Source organism: Symphalangus syndactylus, chromosome 8 (genome assembly GCF_028878055.3).
Source record: "Symphalangus syndactylus isolate Jambi chromosome 8, NHGRI_mSymSyn1-v2.1_pri, whole genome shotgun sequence".
NCBI lineage: Eukaryota > Metazoa > Chordata > Mammalia > Primates > Hylobatidae > Symphalangus > Symphalangus syndactylus.
In genome coordinates, this window is record NC_072430.2 from 114,643,852 (window position 1) to 114,670,018 (window position 26,167).

General features: G+C 35.2%; 1 protein-coding gene across 1 annotated transcript in view; it reads right to left on the bottom strand.

The window, feature by feature from the left end:
* The window catches only part of KANSL1L (KAT8 regulatory NSL complex subunit 1 like), a 157,646-nt gene that overhangs the window by 72,195 nt on the left and 59,284 nt on the right, over nucleotides 1–26,167 (bottom strand). The window contains 2 exon segments of the mRNA XM_055290472.2: nucleotides 6,666–6,787; nucleotides 12,685–12,882. Of these exon segments, the coding sequence (XP_055146447.1) occupies nucleotides 6,666–6,787; nucleotides 12,685–12,882 (320 nt within the window).

Consider the following 26,167-nt stretch of genomic DNA (forward strand, 5'->3'; position numbering starts at 1 on the left):
AGATACATACGCATAAGTACTTAAAACATTTATCTCATGTTTAGCTTGTAAATATGAAGCAATAACTCCCCTTACTCTTCCACTTTCCCATAACCACCACTCACAAGTCAAGAAACAGAGCATTATTAGCACTCAGGAAATGCCCCCTCTTATGTGAAGCTCTTCTATTATACTTAATTTAGGAATAATGAAAGCTAAATCAGTACTTTTTTACTGAGATCCTGAATAATTCAAGCACCTCAGTACAATCTGAATTGATTTCCTCCTTCTGACCTCTATGTTATTGCTGTTATAGACTTTTTTTAGCCCCACTAAACATATTTTACTACTGTTCACTTACACATGCCCATACGGTTACTTACCATTTTATTTGTTCTTGAACCCTTCTTCACCTCAAATTTTCCATCCAGATAATATACTACTGCCCAAAGTATATCCTTTATGTTTAGAGTCTACTAGTCTACTCTCTCAGCCTTGGTTTGTCTCAAAATGTTTGTCCTTCACACTCAGACCTGAAAGATGATTTCTCTGTGTATAGAGTTTCTAGGTAAACAGTTATTTTCTTTCAACATACTAATGGTACCATTCCACTGTACTCTGGCTCCTGTTATTACTATTGAGAAGTCAGCTATCAGTCTAACTATGTTTCAATTAAGATTATGTCTTTCTCCCACTTCTGGTTGCTTTTGGACATTCCATTTATCTTTGTTTTTTCACATTTCCTCTATGTCCAGAGGTAGATTTCTTTTTAGTTGTCCTGATCCAAAACATGTGTTTGGCTTTCTGAATGTGGTGTCTTTCATCAGTTCAAGTAATTTCTCAGTCACTCTCTCTTCAAATATTGCTTCTATTTCATTCTATAGTGCTTCTTCCACATCTCCAACTAAGTATCATATTAGACCTTCGCACTATATTCTCTACATTTTAAAATGACTCTTCGGTATTTTCCATTGTTTCATATATTTTGCTACATTTTGGAACTTTTCTTCTAATACTTCTTCTATGTCACACATTCTCTCTTCAATTGTGTCCAGTTTGCTGCAGAAACCACTTACTTAGTTATTATATTCAGTATTTTTCAGAAGTCTTTAGCCTTTTTCCAAATGTGCTTATGTAACTTGATATAGTTTGTTCCCTGCTGGCATTTTAAGCCTATCTTTTATTTCTATAATCAGGCTACCATTTTAAAGTGATCAGTGTTTGGTAATTCTAGTATCTGAAAACTTTATGATCTTTTTTTGCTGTCTGTTGTGCGCTCCTTATTCTTACTCTTCTTGCTCTTTCTCCTTATATGTTTGATTATATTTGACTGTTTGTTAATCCCTGCCCTTGGCAAATTATTCATGAGGATTTCCCAACGCTAAAAAAGGTGCCTTCCTCCAGAGGAAATCTGCATTTGCCTCTGCCACTCCAGAACCACTTAAAACTAGGGATCTCTTGGATCACTCATTGATGCAAATTTGGATTGAAAATCCAAGTAAAAAGTCTCCACCATGGTCAGAACATCTCAAAGATAGGTTTTTTTTTTTTTATCTTCTGCTCTGCTTAGCCCCAAGGCAAATCTCCCTATGGTCCCTAGTGGTGAGGAAAGGGAAACAGTTTTACTTCTAATTTACCTTTACTGTAATGGCATAGGCCCTAAAAGAGAATAGTCCCTACTAAATACAAGGATTTTATTTCATCCTCCTGCCATGGGCAGAGCCAAGGGCTTTGACCTATGTTCATTTTTTTTTTTTTTTTTTTTTTTTTTTTTTGAGACAGAGTCTCACTCTGTCACCCGGGCTAAAGGGCAGTGGCATGATCTTGGCTCACTGCAACCTCAGCCTCCTGGATTCAGGAGATTCTCGTGCCTCAGCCTCCCGAGTAGCTGGGACTACAGGCATGTACCACTACACCCAGCTAATTTTTGTATTTTTAGTAGAGGCAGGGTTTTGCCATGTTGGCCAGGCTGGTCTTGAACTCCTGGCCTCAAGCCATTTGCCCATCTCAGCCTCCTAAAGTGCTGGGATTACAGGCATGAGCCATCTCAACTGGCCTGATTTATCTTCCTATCATTCCACAATCTATTAAAACTTCAGCTTGATTTTGCTGGATTTGGTTTTAGTTTCTCTCCTCCCTTCCCCCAAAAGATATCAAAACTTCAATATAATTTTGTCTAAATTTAGCCTCAAAAAAAGCAGACTGCTGTGCTTTGCTGTTTGAGCTCTGGCTTTCTCTCAGCTTTTGGCTTGGCAATTAACATTTGCTAATTTCTCATTTTTGAAATAAACAAAATTTAAAAATAGAATTATCACATAATCCAGCAATTTCACTTCTAGAATACCCAAAACAATTAAAAGCAGGGACTCAAACATATATTTGTTCATCCATGTTAATAGCAGCCTTATTCACAATAGCCAAGAGACAGAAGCAATCAAATATCTATCCACAGATCAAATGCTGTCTATATAAAAATAGAATATTATTCAGCCTTAAAAAGGGAATTTTGACACACAGGCTACAACGTAGATAAATTGTGATATTATGCTAAGTACAATAAGTTTGTCACAAAAGGACAAACACTATGTGATCCCACTTAAAAGGTACCTAGAGTAGTCAAATTCATATAGAAGGTAAAGTGGTAGTTGCCAGGAGCTGAGAGCAAGGAAGAATGGGAAGTATTGTTTAGTGGGTATAGAGTTTCAGTTTGAGAAGATAAAAAAAGTTCTGAAGACGGATGGTGATGATGATTACACAACATTTTGATCGTATTTAATGCCATTAAACTTACATTTAAAAATAGTTAAAATGGTAAATTTTTGTTATGTATGTTTTATAATTTTGAAAAATACTTATGAGTTTTCTTACCTGCCCATTTATTATAAATACATAAATACATTAATAGTATTTATATGCTTCTGAGAAGTATTTATATGCTTAACAAGGACATCTTCAGAAAGTGCTTTGTGGTTTAAGTGTCAAGTCTGAAATACCATTAAATAGACCAAGCCCTTACTCCTAAAAACCTCTGAATCTGAAAGATGTTTTCTTCATATACAACTAGGTGAAGGAAAAATAACAAAGGTATTGGAAAATAGCAAGATATAAGAAATAAAATTAGGCCTCATTTGATATTCTACTCCCAGTGTCAAAAGGCTCATAGAGATCCATTTCACATTACTTCAATCCAGATATCTTTGAATCAAAGCTATTTCATATAATGCTATAATATAAAATTGTATCTCCAATTTAAAAAATCTATAGTAATATTCTCAAACATGAGTAACATTAAAAAACTTAAATTTGTAGAATTTCACTACTATGTATTTATTTTATAGAAAGTTCAATTAGAGAATATTTTAAAAGTTGAATTCTTAACTAGTTTTATAAGCATCAATTAAGTACTTTTCATTATAAACATATTTATAGTTAAGGGATTTTAAAAAAAAACTTCTTAGAAACCACTAACACCCTTTCCTAGAGGTGGATTACTCAGGCTCCAAAAATAAAGGGGAGAGGAGAGGAGGGGAGGGAAAATGAGAAGGAAGAAGGGAAAAGGAAAAATGTTTTACTTGTCAAAGCTCCTCAGGCTCCCTTAACTAGTCTTAGTCTATAATCACCTCAGATTAACTAGTCTATAATCTTAATTAGTCTATAATCACCTCAGAAACAAGTGCATCCACACATAATCTATTTCATGCTACTCTTAAGGAACAGGCATATTTTATCCTGTAATAAGATCCCTCCATAACTTTGTGATAAGGTGTTTCCACATTTCTCACCTGTAGCTCCTTCCTTTCCCTTTATTTTAATAAAGATGCTTAAATTTCCTCCATCTTAAAAACAAAAATATTTTCTGTGACTTTGTATGTCCCTTTTATCATTGCCTTTAAAATCAGTGGCCTTGAAGGGTAATCTTGACTCCCTCTCTGTACTTCTTCTCCAATTCTCTTATTAATTCACTCTTACCTCTTTCTCCATCATGCTCTTTGTCAAAGTCTCTCTTGCTAAAGTCTCAACACATTACTGACAAAACCAATAGATATTTTCAGTACTCTCTTTGGCATACTAAACAATAGATCACGTTTCCTCAAAATTTGCTACTTTTCTTTCAGTGTTATTATTCTTCTTATCTGCAATATAGTCTGGTTTCTATGTTTCTGGTTAAATAGATTTATAGATTTCTTTATACATATTATCACAAATTGTGGAATCTTTACAAAACATTTTAATGAAATCAGGAGTCAGGAGTATCCCCCCAAATCTTTTGTTTTACATGGTAGTTTGCTGGTTATCTAGTAACAAAACACTTATAAGAGCTATTAAGCTTAAAGATAAATTATGCATTTTAGATAACTATCAACTGTTCTAAATTTGATCACTTTCTCTTTGATAAAAAGTAGATAAAGTATTACATTATCTAGCAAATGGTAGAAAATAAATACCTTTCCTTCAAGGAAAATATGATATTTTTACAACAAATGGGAAAATAAACGCTTTTTGAAACACACATTATGTACCAACTATTTTAAAAAGAGTTCACTGTTGCCAAAAATGTAATTAATTAAAACAGGTATCAGCACACTTCAAAAAACATGAAGAACAAAATTTTTACCTGCTTTTAAATCTATCAAAACATTTTCATGGGTTTTGAACTTGTTAAAAACTTTCAAAAGCAAACCTTTTCAATTAGGTTGTAGCAACAACTAATTGACATGAGGAAAGACAGTATTCAGTAGCTGATTTCAACAAAAACCTTTGAACTACTAGTAGACAGAATTAAAAAATGTAATTTGGTAAGCATGGCCAATTTTCCATTTCTTTCATTTGGATCTACATATCTTTATGAGGTATCTTTTTCAAGTGTAACAGTTATTAAAAGCCAGTATTCAAACAACTACACACAATTCAATTTTTATTACATAATATTTTATTAAGTAGTTACATGTTTCACCAACCAGACTGTGAGTTATTCACAAGTGAAGACTTCTGTCTTCATATTTGTGTCCCTAGGACTTGACTATGTGGCATACAATAAATAATTATGCAATCAATGCTTTGCAAATGAATGACCAGAAATACAGGCAAGTATATTAAAATGAAATTTAACAAACACATGAACACACACGTAACTATGTGTGCAACTGTGTAGTACTTGATTAGGTAAACAAAGTATTATCTAAAATGGGATTAGCCCCAAATCACAATGCTTATACACCAATTTGATGTGTTTTATGGGCCAGCTTAAAATACATTCACCTACATTATGACTTTCCTAATTAGGATACGTTCTCATAAATGAAAATATCATAGTTATCCTATACAATATGTAAGAATCTTTACTTTCAACGTGTTTTATCACTGATATGAGGAATGAATATAAAGTCGAGAAAAAATAAAGCAAAACCAATAGAACTGTTCCCACAATAGAACAATGGATACATAACTCAACATAAATAAAACAGTAAAAGTATTAAAGATTAGATGTTCAAAATAACCAATTAGAAATAAAAATCAAATGTCAGCTTTTTATTTTTTATTATTTATTTATTTATTTTTTTGGAGACAGAGTCTTGCTCTGTTGCCCAGGCTGGAGTGCAGTGGTGTGATCTTGGCTCACTGCAACCTCCATCTCCCAGGTTCAAGTGATTCTTGTGCCTCAGGCTCTTGAGTAGCTGGTACTACAGGAGCACACCACCATGCCCGGCTAATTTTTTGTATTTTTAGTAGAGACGGAGTTTCTCCATGTTGGCCAGGCTGATCTCGAACTCCTGAGCTCATGCAATCTGCCCACCTCAGCTTTTCATTTTAAGACTTTGTTTACATCCACTAATTTCACAAAGAATTTGATGGCTACTTAGCATAATTTTCACCATGGTATAAATTTTCATTTTCTGCTATATTAGAAAGTTATTAAAATAATAAATTATATAATTTTTAATACAAATATTTCCCAAAATTACACTTAGTTCTCTATGGTAATTAAAGCAAAGAAGCCAACATTCCAATTTTATCTGAAAAAAATTAGACAATGCACACATAAAATGATATTCTATTAGTACGTCTTCTAATTTTATCTTCAAAAGGAAAAGTTCTAAGGGAAAAGGAAACAAAGCACAACAAATGCTGTTCCCAAAAAAGGATTAGGATTCATAGTATATATATATATTTGCTAATATAGATAAATTGTTAATGATTATAGGAGTTATTATGGTCAGAAAAAAATTTACCTTATATAAAGCTAAAATACAAAATGATTAAAACTTAAGCTGAATCTAATGGGTGATAGCTACCAATCTTCTGTGCCTAAACTATATCTAGGGTCTTTTTTCCTCAGAATGCACTGCAACGACAGCATCAAGCTCAAGAATACAAAAGCTACAAAATGGAAGGTATAGTAAATAAGGCAGTACTTCTATAGCAAATGTTATCACCACTATTCTTTTTTTAAGAAACATTATGAAACTTCCAGAAATCTCTCTCCCTCATTCCTAGATTTATCATTACCTTAATTGTGTAAATTTAATATTATCAAAAAATGTATCCATGGTATATTGATTGTACTCTAGTAGCCCCTAATGTATAAAAAAAAGTAGCTATAATACTTAAAATATCAAAACAAAATCAAAATAAGATAAAATAGGCAAAGTTGAATTTAAAAGCTAAGCTATTCCATTGATACCTACCTCCTGTAAATGCCATTAGCCAGACATTTATGGCTACAGGATTTGGAAGAGAGGGGTGATGAAGTTGGGGACAAGTTGAGAGGGGCAATCAAACTGTTGATGATCTCAGTCAACTGTGCACTCTGCAAGGAAACAGTCAACCTTTTACTACTGCTAAGCAAGAAATGTGAGTTAAAGCTCAGATGTATAGTGCCAATTAATGCTTAACTTCTCATGACACACATGTTTTTATTTTAGTAAATATTTTATTTGACAAAGACAATTTATACAACTGATTTTTCCATTTATTACAAATAAATCTATACTTTAAGTACCCATTCTTTTCCATATCCTTTTTTTTATTATCGTTCCTTCATCTACCCATCCCATCATCTAACACATTTGAACCCAGCTAACAGCCTCTATATCATATTTCCCTTGAGGCAGGAAAATTAATAATTAAAAATCACAGATACAATTTATTAAGTGCCTACTATGTGCCAGGCATTATATTAGGCACCACACATAGAATATTTCAATCTTTACAATTAACCAGCAAAGAAGATAATATTAGAGGTACTGACATCACTATTATTAATAACAGTACAGATGAGTAAATTCTAGCAAAGAAAAAAAGATTAAGTAGCTTGATCAAGGGCTATAAAGCTGGTATGAAATAGAACTAGGATTCAAATTCAGGCCTAAATCTACCAACACACTGTTTCTCAATATTTTTCCTAATTCAAAAGTATCAGGGTTTTTTTTTTTAGCACCTAAGATTTCACTGACATTTGTCCCAGACTTAAATATATGTAATAAATATTAAATTATTATAATATGTATAAATATTATTCTCAAAACAATCACAATTATAATAAGCAAAGGCCACATAAAAAGGAATAGTACATTTCTACAAAAGAATGACAACTATTTTCATTACACCTGTAATCCATGTTCGTCATAGAAGAATTGGAAAATATAGAGACATTTTAAAAATAAAAGAGAGTCATCTGTAATCATACTTCAAAGAGAAAATCAGAGCTAACATTTAGGTATATATTTCTCCTTCCAGACTAAGTTTTCTATGTATATGTAAGCATGAGTATACATTCAACATGCACACATATACTTTTAATTAAATCGTGCTACATCAATTTTCTAAAACCTGGTTTTCCCACTTAACATAGTGTGACTAACTTTTTAAAAAATACAGACGTAGTTCAACATTTTCAATACTGCAAGATACTCTATTGTGAAATAAAAGGGTATATGAAATAATTATTTTAGAATGTTTCATTTGTATGAAACTAATAACATGCTATTAGAAATGAGACTAAATAATAGAATAAAATTAAGCCTAATATTTTATCCCTTCAAAAAGTCTTTCATGAGAAAGACCTTGAAATGTTTTCACCATTTATTTTCGAGACAGTATGTACCTAATGATGTCATTTTAAAAATTATTACTCAGTTTTTAGATTAAAGCTCATTTTTAAAATCACCAATAGAAATGGATTCTTTATCCATTTAGCAAGTAATCGTTAGTCATGCAAATAAATTCTGAAGTATCTCATATCTTCCAGTTGGAAACACTAAAACATTCCTGTCATTGTTCCACCTCCAAAAAACATCATCTAAAATCTTTTAAGGCATTGGAAGCTGCTAATTGGATATATGTGAATAATGGGCCAGGAAGGGGGAAATTACAATTCCTATCTTTACCCTAAGAATCAGCCTATTCTGGCCCAATAAAATCTCGCATACCTGAGTCATATGGGGAATATGGGGAATAGAAAAGTCACAGAGAAAATGTGATTAAGAAAAGTAAAATTAAGAGAAGCATAATTTGAACTCTGACAACAAAAACTAATCAACTGTAAGTTAAAACACTAGCTATTCATAACAAGATTTATAATGTAAATACACCAGTAGCAAATTCATTTTAAATCACTAAAGCAGAAGTCCCCAACCCCTGGGCTGCTGATGGGTACCTGTCCAAGGCCTGTTAGAAACCAGGCTGCATGACAGGAGGTGGGCAGAGAGCCAGCAAGAATTACCACCTGAGCTCTGCCTCCTGTCAGACCACCCACAGCATTAGATTCTCATAGCAGCGCAAACCATACTGTGAAGTGCACGTGCAAGGGATCTAGGTTGCTGCTCCTTATAAGACTCTAATGCCTGATGATCTGAGGTGGAACAGTTTCATCTCAAAACCATACCCCTATCCCCACCCTGCGGAAAAATTGTCTTCCACAAAACCAGTCCCTCATGCCAAACACGTTGGGAACAGCTGACCTAAAGTACTAAAAACAAGGTATTAATACTTTTCAATTTATGAACTATATATTATCTAACAATGCAAGCATGTATTAATACTATGAATCAATAAGTTATTTTTTTAAATGATCGTCTACAACTCAATAGTGCCTTTATATTTTAACTTCCAACTCTAACAAAACTACTTTAGTCAAGCCAAAAGAATACAAGTGAACAGTTATATATCAGCAGATTATCCTAAGAAAACCATGCATAATAATGGGCTTGCCATACCTACCACTTAACTCACTCCTAGACTATCTTCCTCAACAAGTTTTTTTGTTTCAGACAGTGTCTCGTTCTGTCATCCAGGCTAGAGTGCAGTGGTGCCATCTGGCTCACTGCAATCTCTGCCACCTGGGCTCAAGTGATCCTTCCACCTCAGCCTCCTGAGTAGCTGGGACTATAGGTGTGTGCCACCAAGGCCAGCTACTTTTTGTATTTTTTGTAGAGACAGGGTCTCCCTATGTTGCCCAGGCTGGTCTCAAACTCCTGGGCTCAAGCAATCTGCCCACCTTGGTCTCCCAAAGTGCTGGGATTACAGGCATGAACTACCATGCCTGGCCAACAAGTATTTAAAAACAACTTAAGCTTTTAAAACTTGGCCTATAAAAAGCATTATTACCACATTTCAAGAACAAATGCCTTGTTCATAGGCAATTTATTAACAACCTCTGCAAGTAATTGCTTCTGCCCTTTCTGCATCTTTTACTTCTGCTCTCCTTACATGGAGCCATTACTGCTCTCACAACTCTTTGGTTCCCTATACTATCAAAGGCCCTGACAGTTTCATCAGCAATCAGACCTAAAATGCTACCCAGGACCAGCTTCATGGGCATGCAACCTGTGCACCAGGCTGAGCGCAGATGGAGGCTATGCTTGCTTAGTGCTCTGCTGTCACTGTCTTTAAATTCATAACTGTTTTTAACAAAGGGCTCCACAACTTCATTTTGCACTAGGATCTGCAAATTAGGCAGTTCTGATGTCATGTCAGGTCCAACCTAAAAAAACTGGGGATATCAAGGAGAAAGGAAAAAGTACAAGAAATCTCTTTTAGAAATGAAAATATCTTAGAATTAATTTAATCAGATTACAATTTCCAATGAATAAGTAGTGACCTAAAGATGGTGAAAGTAGATTTGACTGAGTAAGCAAATAAATTACTCTAGAATGTGAAACAACTAGGGTCAAACCGAACAAGGGTTGATCCTATTGGATGAGGGGAGGGGAAAGAAAGAGGAAAGTGGGAATATAGAAATATAACAAAAACTAATTTAAATCAATGCTTATATGGTCAAGTGCATTAAAATTTGACATCAGATAATTACCAAACAGCTTTCTAAATTACAAAATATTCATAAGTGCTTTGATTATGCATTCCAATTAAGAAAAACTCTGGGCAATTATAAATTTAACAAATACAGGGTGGAAGAAATTATACCATATTTTGGTTTACCAGGAATAAGACAGTAACCTGTATTTAGTTATTTCCTTGTATGTCAGAAAAACTCAGGAAAATTAGATGCAAGCAGGCATGAACCTGTATAATTTCCCAGAGGAACAATGTAATGATGCAACTATGGTGAAGAATGGCTCAGCTTTAAAGTAAAAAAGTTCTAGATTCAGCTTTCTACATATGGCTAGCCAGTTTTCCCAGCACCATTTATTAAATAGGGGATCTTTTCCCCATTTCTTGTTTTTGTCAGGTTTGGCAAAGATCAGATGGTTGTAGATATGTGGTATTACTTCTGAGGGCTCTGTTCTGTTCCATTGGTCTATATCTCTGTTTTGGTACCAGTACCATGCTGTTTAGCCTTGTAGTATAGTTTGAAGTCAGGTAGCGTAATGCCTCCAGCTTTATTCTTTTGGCTTAGGACTGTCTTGGCAATGCGGGCTCTTTTGTGGTAACTGGATCCCTTCCTTACACCTTATACAAAAATCAATTCAAGACGGATTAAAGACTTACATGTTAGACCTAAAACCATAAAAACCCTAAAAGAAAACCTAGGCAATACCATTCAAGACATAGGCATGGGCAAGGACTTCATGTCTAAAACACCAAAAGCAATGGCAACGGAAGCCAAAATTGACAAATGGGATCTAATTAAACTAAAGAGCTTCTGCACAGCAAAAGAAACTACCATCAGAGTGAACAGGCAACCTACAGAATGGGAGAAAATTTTTGCAATCTACCTATCTGACAAAGGGCTAATATCCAAAATCTACAAAGAACTCAAACAAATTTACGAAAAAAACCAAACAACCCCATCGACAAGTGGGCGAAGGATATGAACAGACACTTCTCAAAAGAAGACATTTATGCAGCCAACAGATACGTGAAAAAATGCTCATCATCACTGGCCATCAGAGAAATGCAAATCAAAACCACAATGAGATACCATCTCACACCAGTTAGAATGGTGATCATTAACAAGTCAGGAAACAACAGGTGCTAGAAAGGATGTGGAGAAATAGCAATACTTTTACACTGTTGGTGGGACTGTAAACTCGTTCAACCATTGTGGAAGTCAGTGTGGCCATTCCTCAAGGATCTAGAACTAGAAATACCATTTGACCCAGCCATCCCATTACTGGGTATATACCCAAAGGATTATAAATCATGCTGCTATAAAGACACATGCACATGTATGTTTATTGCAGCACTATTCACAATAGCAAAGACTTGGAACCAACCCAAATGTCCATCAATGATAGACTGGATTAAGAAAATGTGGCACATATACACCATGGAATACTATGCAGCCATAAAAAAGGATGAGTTCATGTCCTTTGTAGGGACATGGATGAAGCTGGAAACCATCATTCTCAGCAAACTATCACAAGGACAAAAAACCAAACACCGCATGTTCTCACCCATAGGTGGGAAATGAACAATGAGAACACTTGGACACAGGAAGGGGAACATCACACACCGGGGCCTGTCGTGGGGTGGGGGAAGGGAGGAGGGATAGCATTAGGAGATATACCCAATGTAAATAACGAGTTAATGGGTGCAGCACACCAACATGGCACATGTATACATATGTAACAAACCTGCACATTGTGCACATGTACCCTAGAACTTAAAGTATAATAATAAAAAAAGTCCTAGAAACTGAGTTTGTTTAAGAGCCACTAAAGTCTAAATCAAAATAAATTGTTGGATTTCCAAGGACAGATACAGGATAGACTGGCCAGAATAATTAAGCTTGTGGAGTTATCCGCAATAGAATTTAGATACCAAGGAAGGCTTTGGAATCAAAGTAATTGTTAGGAGCTTTTTTGACTTTCCATTTACATAATCATTTTTTATGAACAAATCCATATTCCAATATTATCTTTCACTAAAAATCTTGTTCAATAAATTAGTTAAACAACCATTCAGACATATTAACTGGTACAACTGCTCTCTCTCCTTGAAAAAAATCCAATGATAAACAATTTTGTTAGAAAAAGGATTTTCTAATCCCTGTAAAAATAAATTATCATCCTATAGCCATACCAATTCCATTACTTACATATTATATTTAAATAATTTTAATTATATTGGTATTATAATGGAGACTGGTCATATGTCAAATATTTTAATTGTATTTAATGCCAAATGGCCTAGTTTAATAACCCATATACCAGGAAGATACACATATAATGATGTTTATTTGAATAGTTTACAAAATCAATGAAAAGTCATTTCATACCACTGATACCCTTACTTTGACTTTACCTGTTTTTCGATGTTTCGAAGAAGTAAAGTAGGGCTGCTTGGTGACATTTCAAAATCTTGTTCCGGTACAGGATCTTGACACTCTTGGGGAACCTGAGGATTCCCTAGAATGTTTAGTGAAGCTGCTTGGTCTGCAAATTGCATTTGTTTTTTCAAAATATCTTTTGGAAGTTGACATTCTTCTAGGACCACTATCCCCTAGACAAGAAACAATGAGAAAGTTGAAATGAAAACAAACTGATTATTAAACCACCCTTAATGCTACAATGCACTTGAATCTATGCTTCTGCTTATCCGTTGGAATTCAGAAAATATAAACTTGATAGTTTAACTTTGTAAAGAATTGGCTGGTTTAAAACACGTGTAGCTAAAATAACATGTATGGTTGATAGGTTGGATTTGCAAAATATTTTCTTAACTTACATACCTGCAGTTTTTTTCTAATTGGTTTTAATTATTGGCATTAAAAGCATGACATATTAAAATAAAATTAAAGGCATATTATACACAGAACATGGACATTTCAGAATGAAATCCAGAATATTTCCTGATAGAATCTCCTGATATTTTGGTCACTAGCATTTCTATTTGTGCTTTACATTTGAGCACTCCCAGTTTTATAAATTAAAACACCAAATTTACAAACATCCAAACAACAATCTAACTCTATCCTAACTCCTTTCAGAGCACCCTAAGGAGCCCTGCCCCTGTTGCTGTCAGCCAGCAACCAGAGATAGGACTGCACCACTGAGAAAAAGTACTCTCTAGGCCAATCAAAGTTCCCACTGCTTTCAGGGTAGCTGTGTTAATAATAAAGACACAAGCTTTCAACTTTGATGGGGTATATTCTGAAATGTAAGGAACTGGGAGAATGAATAGGGATCAAGTTGTCTCTGTACTCTCTGCCTCCTACTCACAAACATACTTATTCCTCAACTGGTTTGCTTGGCTTTCTCCTCCATTCCCCAGCTTCCTCACTCCAACTGTTCTCAACTTTAGCTTCCTCAGAGGCAATGGAGACAACAGAGAAAGAGAAAAAAGGAGTGCAAAGGCATGATCTTAATGGTTTCATAATCAGTTCTCACTGTAAAATTTCTTTCCTTCCTATCCATTCTACCACCCTTCCTCCTGAAAGTAATATAGCAATATATACCATATATATATTACACATACACAGATATTATGTTATATATATACTGATATTACATATATTATATATTATATACACACACAGGTTTTACATATATAAACATATATATTTGAAAATATATATATATATTTGAAAAATGCTAATAAATTCCTATAGGCTAGTTGGAAAATTATTACACTCCTAATGTGGCTAAAATACTATATTCTTGTAATAAAAAATAAACATATTAATATTAGTGTGCATTATTTCAAAAATGGAATGAATTAAATGATTGCTGTGGGCCACCTACATCACGTGTAAGTCTTATTTATAAGATGGAAACTGCCTGTAGATAATAATATGTTATATATGAGTTTTAGTTTACACTATATAATTTAGAGTATAACTTTACAATGCACATATTCAGTTATGGTATTAAATGTATATTTTATTATTTTGTAGTACAATTTTTGGTAAAAGTAGTAAATGCACTTTTTAAAAAAATCTACATTTTGAATAGTGCTAACATGCTGACTTTTCTAAGGAGAAGGGGAGCCACTTGATCCCAATTACTGTTTTCTTAGAATGAACAAATATGGCCGTCAAGAAATCTGAAGAAACATGCTCAAAAGTTCTTCTTTCATTTGGTATTTTAAAAATTAAATTAGATATAATAGATATGGTATCATCAATCTGAAAAGCTCTTGAGAGTATCCATTCAAAATTTCTGCAAGTCTCTCACTAGGTTTCTCCACAAGTACCTGCATGTAAAAGAAACACAAGTTTCCACTTTATCAATTTAACTGCAATTGTCTTTGGTTTGATTCCAGTTTATAGTATGGGCCAGTCTGTATAGATTGGTCTGATTTCAGTCTGTATAGATTAGTCTGATTTCAGAATCCATATTTATAAATCTGCATCTATAGGAAAACTCTATTCTGAATTTCAAAGTTCTATTTCCAAACCTTTAGAATACTACCTTTCTATAAGTACAAAGCCTGCTATAGTTAGTTTAATAAAGAACTATATTTTTAAAATTCAACCAGGGAGGCAGGGCGTGGTGGTTTACGCCTATAATCCTAGCACTTTGGGAGGCTGAGGCAGGTGGATCACTTGAGGCCAGGAGTTCAACACCAGCCTGGCCAACATAGCAAAACCCTGTCTCTACTAACAGTACAAAAATTGGCTGGGCATCGTGGCACACGCCTTTGTTCCCAACTACTTGGGAGGCTGAGGCAAAAGAATTGCTTGAACCCAGGAGGAGGAGGTTGCAGTAAGCCGAGATCGCACCACTGCACTCCAGCCTGGGTGACAGAGCGAGACTCGGTCTCAAAAAAAAAAAAAAAAAAAAGAAATCTAAGAGAAAAACCATTTGATATAGCCAGTGTTCTCCCAAGAAAAATATTTCAATTTTTTTCTGAGGGTGAGAAGAATCTGTTGTCTTATTAGAAAGCTTGAAGCAGGAAAAAGAGGAAATATAGGAATCTGTAATATGTTGACAAAGCTGTCGCAAGAATCACCAAAGGATGTTGCTAATAACTGCTTTCTTCTCCTCTAAATATATATATATATATAATTTTTTTTTTTTTGAGACAGTCTTGCTCTATCGCCCAGGCTGGAGTGCAGTGGCGCAATCTTGGCTCACTGCAAGCTCTGCCTCCCAGGTTCACGCCATTCTCCTGCCTCAGCCTCCCGCGTAGCTGGGACTACAGGTGCCCGCCACCACGCCCAGCTAATTTTTTAAAAAATATTTTTAGTAGAGATGGGGTTTCACCATGTTAGCCAGGATGGTCTCAATCTCCTGACCTCTTAATCTGCCTGCCTCGGCCTCCCAAAGTGCTGGGATTACAGGCTTGAGCCACCTTGCCCGGCCTTCTCCTCTAAAAATTTAAGCAAAGTTTAGACCATAAGAAGAATGGTAAAGGGGCAAATGATGTGTTTTCTGACTTAAGGCACAAACTAGCACTTATTTAAACAGGCTATTTACAAAACAGCATCTCTCAATCTCTTTCCTTTCCCTTTATCTCTAATTTAACTGAGAACAATTTTTTTTACATTTAAAATACATTAAACAGAAAGTTCTGTTTCAAGACAATACTGGCCATCCTTCTCAATTTTTTTCTTACAATAACTCAAGAAGCTGTAAGAGCAAGGAAAGTGATGTTTTTCTTATATAATAACATCTCAACTAAGTTACATATAAATAAACAACTAAACACTTTGATTAATTCCTAATAAATGTAATGAGAAACTACTAAAATAACAAAAACATTGTATTCTAATAGTATAATTTTGTGGCATGTTCCATAAAATAAACATAATGATATTCTTAAAGGAACAAAGGGCCAGATACACATTTATCCTGAATTAAGAAAAAGGTAAGGTCATATAAGTTATTACAGGGAAGTTTAGATGTCTTTCCTTAAAACAATTTATTCCAGTAGATGTTATATAAACATACAGTCAAGCTTTTAAAAGAGTTTAAACAAGAAGTATACAGTACTGCTTAGAAAATATAGAATATTAAAATATCCTTTCTCAAGTTAAAGGATTATGAATCAGACTGTCTAGATTGAAATATAAATCTTATTCATCAATTTAACTGCAAACCCACTTTCTTTGGAATATCTAAATTGTTTTATACTTGACTCATTCTTAGAACTCTATTTGCTATAAAAAACATGTGTGAAATTATATCCTTTATGGAAAACAATCAAAGAGGAGAGATTATGTGGTGATCTTGAAACGACTGGGAAATTACTAAAACTGAAGGCTCCTGTAAAGATAACAGTGAACAATGAGAAAAAGTAACTAATAAATTTTCATCAGGAAACACTTAGTGAATGTGGTTCCCTCAAATCTCACAGAACTAGTAAGCCTAAGGTTTTATGTCTATCTTTCTTCCTACCTTCCTATAGACACCACCACTAATTGCTACCAGATATTAAACATACTCCATCACTTCCTAGCTTCTTTTCCTTTTCTTGTATAACACATACTTTCTGCTCTTTTAAATACCATACTACTTTGTCATTCCTGAAAATGATCATGTTGTTTCACACCTTCAAACCTGTAAAAAACGCCTTTTTCTAGTTCCATTGGTTCATCAAAAAATTACTGTTCATCCCCCCAAGTCACACTGAGATGTCACTTTCTTCTCTTAATGTTTTCTCTGACCCTCTTACCCGTAAGTATTCTCTCTATGGCACTTCAAATATCTTATAAAAACGTGTATTCTACTTAAAGTACAATTTTTTTAAAAAAAACAGGTATTACTAAATATATTACATATATTGAAACGATTATAGGTTTATCTCCCTTACCAGAATATAAACTCATGATAGATAGAGCCTAAAATTTATTAATCTTTGTGGATGTGCAGACCCCTAGGTAAGGCTAGGCAAACTACATGGTTCAAGGACTCTGATCCCTTCCCTTCTCAGCTTTTTCTTTTCAGACCTATCCCTATCAACCTTCAATATTAGATTATCTCCAGGCTGTCTACAGTATGGCCACATAGAATACTGTTTCCCACAACAACAAAGTTACAAATAAATGTTTAGCAATATTTAGATTGCATAAGAACTCATTTGTATTGTTGATTCTTTGGGAAAATAGACCACAATGAACATTCCCACTTGGAAATGTAAAGAATAAAGAATATAAGTCAGCTATTGGTCTATATTAATGCTAACATTCTGCTGGACCAATATTGTGAGAGCTTCTTACCCTAAGGGTATGGCTTCATTAGGCCCTGATTTGTGCTTCCTGTTAAAGGGTTCTTTCTATCCACTGTTCTCTATGGCTCCTGAATCAGCCTGCTTCTTTCTTTTATATTACCTTCCTTGGTAATATAAATATAAAATTTATATTGGTAATATAAATATAAAATTTATATTGGTAATATAAATTTAAAATTTATATTGTAATATAAATATAAATATAAAGCTTCTTTCTTTTATATTAACTTCCTTGGCAATATCAGTAAATGTTTTTGACTTCTTTAGGAACTGCAAAGCTCTTAACCTGCTTCTTGTTCGTAGAAGGTTGGCGTCCTAAGGACTGGTTTAAGTCTTGGCCAGTAAAAGGCTTTTTATAGGCCAAGCTTGTAATTTCTTCGGTAGAACTCACTCAGAAACTCAGAAGGCTCCCCATCTCTCTGTTTTCAGGCAGTTCCATGTACCGACAATCACACCCACAGTTCTCTGATGCATTCTCAAAGGATATTTCTTTCACCCTGTAACCCCTATACCTACCTACATACTCCTTTCTCCTGTTCCTCTTTCTCTGCTTCCTTGTGGGGGTTCTCATAAGCTATTAAGTTCTGATGGAAAATCCACATTCTTAATCTTCTTCCACTGCCCTGAGTATAATTTTATCCAGCTCAAAGGTTTTGCAGAGGATGGTATCCTTAGTCTGATATTTAGCTCCAAATCACTTTGGTCCTTTATTATTCAAAGGTTTTCTCAATCCTATCTCTTATCATATAAAGTGTAGAGAGAGGCAGTTTTGTCAACTTCGTAAGGCCTTGAATTTCTAGAAACCTATTCCTTTTCATTTATGTTTTTAAACAGGTTTGAAAACAACCTAATTAGAAATTATCAATAAAATCATTATCACAAAGTAAAAGCCAATGTAAAAGCCAATATATAGGACAAAGTCTAAGCAGAATATGGTCAAAGACAGAATTAGCAAATTAAAAGACAGTAAAGAATTCCTTGTGGTACAGAGAGACAAATGAGATTAAAAAATTAAAGAGTGGTTAACAGACATGAAAAATTTGTTTGAACCTCTCGATCTATGAGAATTTCACAAAAATGGAAGAGAAAAAAATTGACAAACACAATATTTGGATGATAGTAGCAGAGAATATTCTAGAATTGAAGAAAGATGTAACACCTTGGACTAAACATGGACTCTGGGCTGGGTGCAGTGGCTTATACCTGTAATCTCAGCACTTTAAGAGGCTGAGGCTAAGAGGCTGAGGTAGGTGGATAGCTTGAGCCCAGGAGCTCGAGACAAGCCTGGGCAACATGGCGAAACCCCATCCCCACTAAAAATACAAAAATTAGCCAGGTGTGGTGGCGTATGCTTGTAGTCCCATCTACCCAGGAAGCTGAGGTGGGAGGATTGCTCGAGCCTGGGAGGTCAAGGCTGCAGTCAGCCATTATCACGCCACTGCACTCCAGCCTGGCCAACAGAGCAAGGCCCTGTCTCAAAAATATAAAAGAAATTAAAACAAATAAATGCGGACTCTGGAAAAAAAAAAAAACATGTCTACACAAAAACTTATACATGAATATATATAGCAGCATTATTCATAATAGCCAAAAACTAAAACAACCTAAATTTCCATGACCTAGGAAACAGACAAACAAATGATAGTACAATCCTACAACGGAATACTGCTCAACAATAAAAAAGAAAAAATTACTTATATATACAGCAACACAGATGAACCTCGAAAGCATTATGCTAAGTGAAAGAGCAAAACAGAGGTTAATGTTTTATTATTTGACTTATATGAAATTCTAGAAAAGGCAAAACTATAGCAATAGAAAATAGATTAGTGGTTGCCAGAGAAAAGAGCCTGAAGGAAAGAGATTGACTGCAAAGAGGAAGGAGTGAAATTTTTGGAGGTTATAGAAATGTCCTACATTATGGTCATGGTGATGGTTACAAGAGTAGACATTTGTCAAAATTCAGTGAACTGTACAGTTAAAAATGTGTACTCTGAGTACCAAGCAACATAAAGACAATCCTTTGATACCTGTTAGTAAGAATGTAGAACATCAAATAAACAAGAACGTTTTTTTTTTACTTTTTTTTTAAATTTTATTATTATTATACTTTAAGTTTTACGGTACCTGCGCACAACATGCAGGTTTGTTACATATGTATACATGTGCCATGTTGGTGTGCTGCACCCATTAACTTGTCATTTAGCATTAGGTATATCTCCTAAAGCTATCCCTCCCACCTCCCCCTACCCCACAACAGTCCCTGGTGTGTGATGTTCCCCTTCCTGTGTCCATGTGTTCTCACTGTTCAGTTCCCACCTATGAGTGAGTGAGAACATGCGGTGTTTGGTTTTTTGTCCTTGCGATAGTTTGCTGAGAATGATGTTTTCCAGTTTCATCCATGTCCCTACAAAGGACATGAACTCAACATTTTTTATGGCTGCATAGTATTCCATGGTGTATATGTGCCACGTTTTCTTAATCCAGACTATCGTTGTTGGACATTTAGGTTGGTTCCAAGTCTTTGCTATTGTGAATAGTGCCGCAATAAACATACGTGTGCATGTGTCTTTATAGCAGCAACCTGACAAAAACAAGCAATGGGGAAAGGATTCCCTATTTAATAAATGGTGCTGGGAAAACTGGCTAGCCATATGTAGAAAGCTGAAACCGGATCCCTTCCTTACACCTTATACAACAAGAACATCTTAAAGGTACCAGACAGAAAAGACAGTACCCAGAAAAGAAAAATAATCACATTGACAGTAGACTCCTCCTCAGTATCAAACAAAACAATAAAACACATCTTTAAAGTGCTAAAGGAAAATAACTGTCAAACTAGAATTTAACACCAAACTAAAATACCATTTAAGAGTGAGGGTTAAATGAAGATATTCTGAGATGTACAAAGACACAAAGTTTAAGTGTCCAGAGACCCAAATGTCAAAAACTCCTTTCAGTGCATGTCTCTTATTTCTTTCTACTTTATTTTTTAATTGACAAATAATTGTATATATTTATGGTATATATAATGATATTTCAATACATACGATGTATAGTGATCAGATCAGGGTAATTGGCATATCCATCACCACAAATATTTATCGCTTCTATATGTTGGAACAGGAACCACCAGGAATCTGTCACCCCACCTAGACACCACCTGCATTGGCAGAATCTGTCTAATGTCATTACTTCAAAAATCTGGAGTTTCCTGAAGACTTGCAAGTTCAAAGGGCAGGCTTGGACAGTAAACGTGCAGTTAATTTTCATCAATTTTAGCTCTTAGCACAATAGCAGCTACCCATCCCCACACTTAGTCCCATGGCAGGCAGCCATTCGTACATTTCTGAAGCAATCTACATACAGCCTGCATAAATCAGGGTAGGGGAAAAGGACCCTTCGTTGCAAATATTAGGGATGTGTGTTCTGATCACTGATTGTAACCTTTGATCACAGAGGTACAGACAAAGAGGCAAACAACCATTGTTGTAGTACCTCCCTCCTTTTATTGCAATTCCCTCCTGCTCTGGCTGAAGGCCTTCCTGGGGATTTAAAGGGCCAGCACCCTTTAAAAAAGAAATCCTCTCTTCATTTTTCTCTTTTCCCCTTTTGGGAGCCAGACATTAAAAGCAGGGCATTTTAAAACAATTGCATCAATGGGGAAAATTAGAAAGCAACTGGGCATTTCCAAGAAAAGGTGCAGGCTCAGAAAAAATAAGATTTTAACTATACACTTCAGGCTTATTCTTGCCACACCGACAACCTACAACAATAGAGAAAAACAAAATAATAAACAAAAATGATTTTAAAAGTCCTGCAGAAAGGGAAAGAATCTGATTCCCGTTATTAGAGTCAAATGTCCAGTTTCCAAAAACAACAACAAAAAAACAAAAAGCATACAATGAAACAGGAAAAATGGAGCATTCAAAGGAAAAAAAAAAATAAACAGAAACTGTCCCTGAAAACAGGATGGAAGATATATTAGACAAAGACTTTAAAACAACTGTCTTAAAGATGCTCAAAAGGCTAAAAAAATGATGTGAAAAAGAAAAAGATGTTATGAACAAAATGCAAACATCAATATGGAGACAGAAAACCTGAAAAGAAACCAAACAGAAATTCTAGAGCTGAAAAGTATAATAACTGAAATGAAGAATTCACTAGAGGTATTCAAAGGCAAATGTGAACAGGCAGGAAAAACATCAATGAACTTGAAGCCAGGACAGTAAAAATAATCAAGTGCAAAGCATAAAAAGAAAACAGATTAAAGGAAAGTGAACAAAGTCTAAGGGACACGTGGAACACTATTAAGTGGCCCAACATATAAATGTGGGAGTTCCAGAAAAAGAAGAGAAAGACAGGCAGAGAGAATATTTGAAGAAATAATGGCTAAAAACTTCCCAAATATGATGAAAGACATGATTACAAATATCAAAAGTTGAATGAGCTCCAAATAAGATGAATCCAAAGAGTACTACAAAGAAACACATTATAATCAAACTACTGAATGACAAAAAGAAAGAATCTTGAAAGCGGCAAGAAAGAAGCACATGCAAGGGATCCTCCGTAATACTATCAGTAGCCTCTTATGATAAACTTTGGAGGTCCAAAGGCAGTTAGGTCAACATATTCAAAGCAAAAAAACAAACAAAACAAAACAAAACAAAATAACAACAACAACAATAAAAAAAACCCTGGCCAACCTAAAATCCTATTCTATTCAGGAAAATTGTCCTTCAAAGGTAAAAAAAATTAAGACACTCTTAAGTAAACAAAAGCTGAGGGAGTCATTTACCACTAGACCTACTCTGCAGAAAATACTCAAAGAAGTCGTGCAAGGTGAAATGAAAGACCTAGATAGTAACTTAAAGCTGTATGATGAAAGAAAAATCTCAATGAAGTTAAATACACGCATAATTATAACAGCTAGTATTATTGTAACACTAGTTTGTAACTTCTTGCTTTCTACATGATTTAAATAACTAGTACATTAAAAAATACATTAGTTCCAAAGCTAGACTTGTGGTAACTTTGGTTTGTAGCTCCACATTTTGTTTTCTACATAATTTAAGAAACTAATATATTTAAAACAATTATTAATGTATGCTTTGGGACACATTAGTATAAGGATATAATTTTGTGACATCAACAACCGAAAGGGGTGGGAACAAAGCTGTAAAGGAAATGAGTTTTTATATGTTACTAAAGTTAAACTGGAATAAATTCAAATTATAATGTAATAACTTTATGAGGTTAAATGTAATCCCTATGGGCAACCACAAAGAAAATATCTACAGAATATATACAAAACGAAATGAGAAAGAAATTTAAACATTTCAGTGTCAAAAAAATATAAACATAACAGAAGACAGTAGTGCAGGAAATGAAAAACAAAAAAAGGTAAAAGATATATAGAAAACAGCAAAATGACAGAAGTAAGTCTATCCTTCTTAGTAATTACGTTAAGTGTAAATGGATTAAACTCCCCAAAACACAGAAATTAGAATGGATAAAAACACAGAATCCAACTCTATACTGTCTACAAGAGATTCAACTTAAGTCCAATGACACAAATAAGTTGAAAGTGGAAGGATTTTTAAAAATTATATACAATATCAGACAAAACAGATTTTAAATTAAAAAAAGGTTACAAGAGATAAGGACATTATATATTAATAAGACTCAGTATAACAAGATATAACAATTATAAAATTTATGAAACCATGCCACAAAGAGTTAAGAAAACCAGTCTAAATTCCTATGTTTATAGGATAACAGATAAGAAAAGAAACAACTTGTTGAGATACTGAAACTCAAACTATAACCCAAGGAGTAAGAAGTCAGTAACTAGCAAAAATTCTTGAGTTTGTAGGATAGCAGATAATTAAAGACATAACCCACTGAGATGCCAAAACTCTCTAACCTTGTGAGAACAAGAGTAAACTGGCAAAAATCAGTTAAAACCAAAATGGCTGACAGAAGTTTGCACAGATGACCTTACTGACATCACAGCCTAAATTTCCACTGCATGTTTCATATTAACTCCCCCTGAATTTGCACATGCAATCCATGAGTTAGCATGAAGCAATAACTGCACACGCCCAAGAACTTTCCAAAACTTTCCTTTCCTTCTACCAATCGCCTGTTAATCCCAATATCTACCCCCAAATCTATTCTAATAAAAATGTTACCATAAAAATAGCATGAGAGAGGGGAGGCAGAAGATGGCTGAATAGAAGTCTCCAGCAATTGTACCCCCACTACCTCCCAACATAGGAATACCAGATTGAACACTGTCCACATAAAACAGCATCTTTATAAGAGCTAAAAGTCAGGTTGGTTACCAGCTTGGCCACAATGGGGTAAAGCACCAAGCATTTCTGGACCTACCCTGGTCCAGAGGGGAGCCCACTGTCCTGAAGGGAGAGACTCAGGACTGGCAGCATTCACCAAAAGCTGACTGAAGAAGCCTTGGGCCTTTAGTAAACATTGACCGTAGACAGGCAGTACTTGCTGTGGCCCTGGGGCAGTGGTGGCCACAGGAAGGGACTGCTCTCCTTGAGGAAAGAGAAAGGAAGGGTAGGGAGGACTTTGTCTTGTGACTTGGGTACCAGTTCAGCTGCAGTAGAATACAGCACCAGGTGGAGTCCCAAGATGGCATCTCTAGACCCACCCGGGACTGGGGAGAAAACTTGCCATCCTTAAGGGAAGGACATAAGCCTGGGTGGATTGGCCACCTGCTGATGATAAGAACCTTTGGGCCTTGAGGAGACACAGACGATAGCCAGGTAGTGGTCACTGCGGGCCTTAGGTGAGACCAGTGCTGTGCTGTCTTCGGATCTGACCCTGTGCAGTCCCAGTGGTCCTTGTGTCACGCCTCTCCTAGCTCCAAGCAGCTCAGTACAGAGGGTGAGACTATGTTTCCCTGGGGGAAAGTAAGGGAAGAGAACAGGAGTCTCTGACTGGTAATCCAGAGAAGGCTTTTGGATCTTACCCGAGACTACTGAGGTAGTACCTCTACGAGTCTACAAAAGATGCAGTGTTACTAAAGTTGGGGATATGACTGCAGTGACCAATGACTTAGATCACAACACCCAAGGGTGTTTCAATATCTAGAAAGCATTCTCAAGAAGGACTGGTACAAATTAGTGCAGGTGCAAAGACTAATAAATAACTAACTTTTCAAGTCCAGACACAGACGAACATCTATGAGTATAAAGAACATATAAAGAACACCCAGGAACACATGGCCTCACCAAATGGACTAAATAGGGCACCAAAGACCAATGCCAGAGAGACGGGGATGTGCCCTTTCAGACAGAGAACTGAAAATAGCTGTTTTGAGAAAGCTCGATGAAATCTAAGGTAACACAATAAGGAATTCAGAATCCTATCAGATAAATTTAACAAAGAAACTGAAACAGTTAAAAAGAAACAAGCAGAAATTCTGGAGCTGAAAAATGCAATTGACATTCTGAAGAATGTACTAGATAGAGTCTCTTAACAGCAGGATTAATCAAAAAGAAGAAAATTAGTGAGCTTGAAGACAGGCTATGTGAAAATATACCTCAGAAGAGACAAAGGAAAAAAGAATAAAAAGTAATAAAGCACACCTACCAGATCAAAAAAATAGCCTCAAAAGGGCAAACCTAAGTAAGATACTGGCCTTAAAGATGAGGAAGAGAAAAGAGATCGGTGTAGAAAGTATATTCAAATGGATAATAACAGAGAACTTCCCAAATCTAGAGTAAGATGCCAATATTCAAGTACAAGAAGGTTATAGGGCACCAAGAAAATTTAATCCAAAGAAAACTACCTCAAGACATTTAATAATCAAACACCCAAAGGGAAGGAATAAAGAAAGGATTCAAAAAGCAGCAAGAGAAAAGAAACAACATACAAAAGAGCTCCAATATGTCTGGTAGCAGACTTCTCAGTGGGAAACCTTACAGGTCAGGAGTGAGTGGCATGACATATTTAAAGTGCTGAAAGAAAAAAACTTTTATCCTAGAATAGTATACCTAGCAAATATATCCTTCAAGATGAACTTTTCACTAGACTAAGAAAAAAACAGGGAAGATTCAAAAAAAATTGCAAATAAAAAAGGAGACATTAAAACGGATACAACAGAAATAAAAAGGATTATAAAATACTATTATGAAAAAGTATAAACCAACAAGTTGAACAATCTAAAATCAATAAACAAATCTCTTGATTCATACAGCCTAGCAAGATTGCATTATGAAAAAATAGAAAATTTTGGTCAGGCACGATGGCTCATGCCTGTAATCCCAGTACTTTGGGAGGCCAAGACAGGTGGATCACCTGAGGTTGGGAGTTTGAGACTAGCCTGATCAACATGGAGAAACCCCGTCTCTACCAAAAATACAAAAAAATTAGCCAGGTGTGGTGGCGCATACCTGTAATCCCAGCTATTCAGGAGGCTGAGACAGGAGAATCACTTGAACCTGGGAGGCAGAGGTTACAGTGAGGTGAGATCACGCCATTGTACTCCAGCCTGGGCAACGAAAGCAAAACTCCATCTCAAAAAAAAAGGCGGGGGGGCGGGGGCGGTGGCTTACACCTATAATCCCAGCACTTTGGAAGGCTG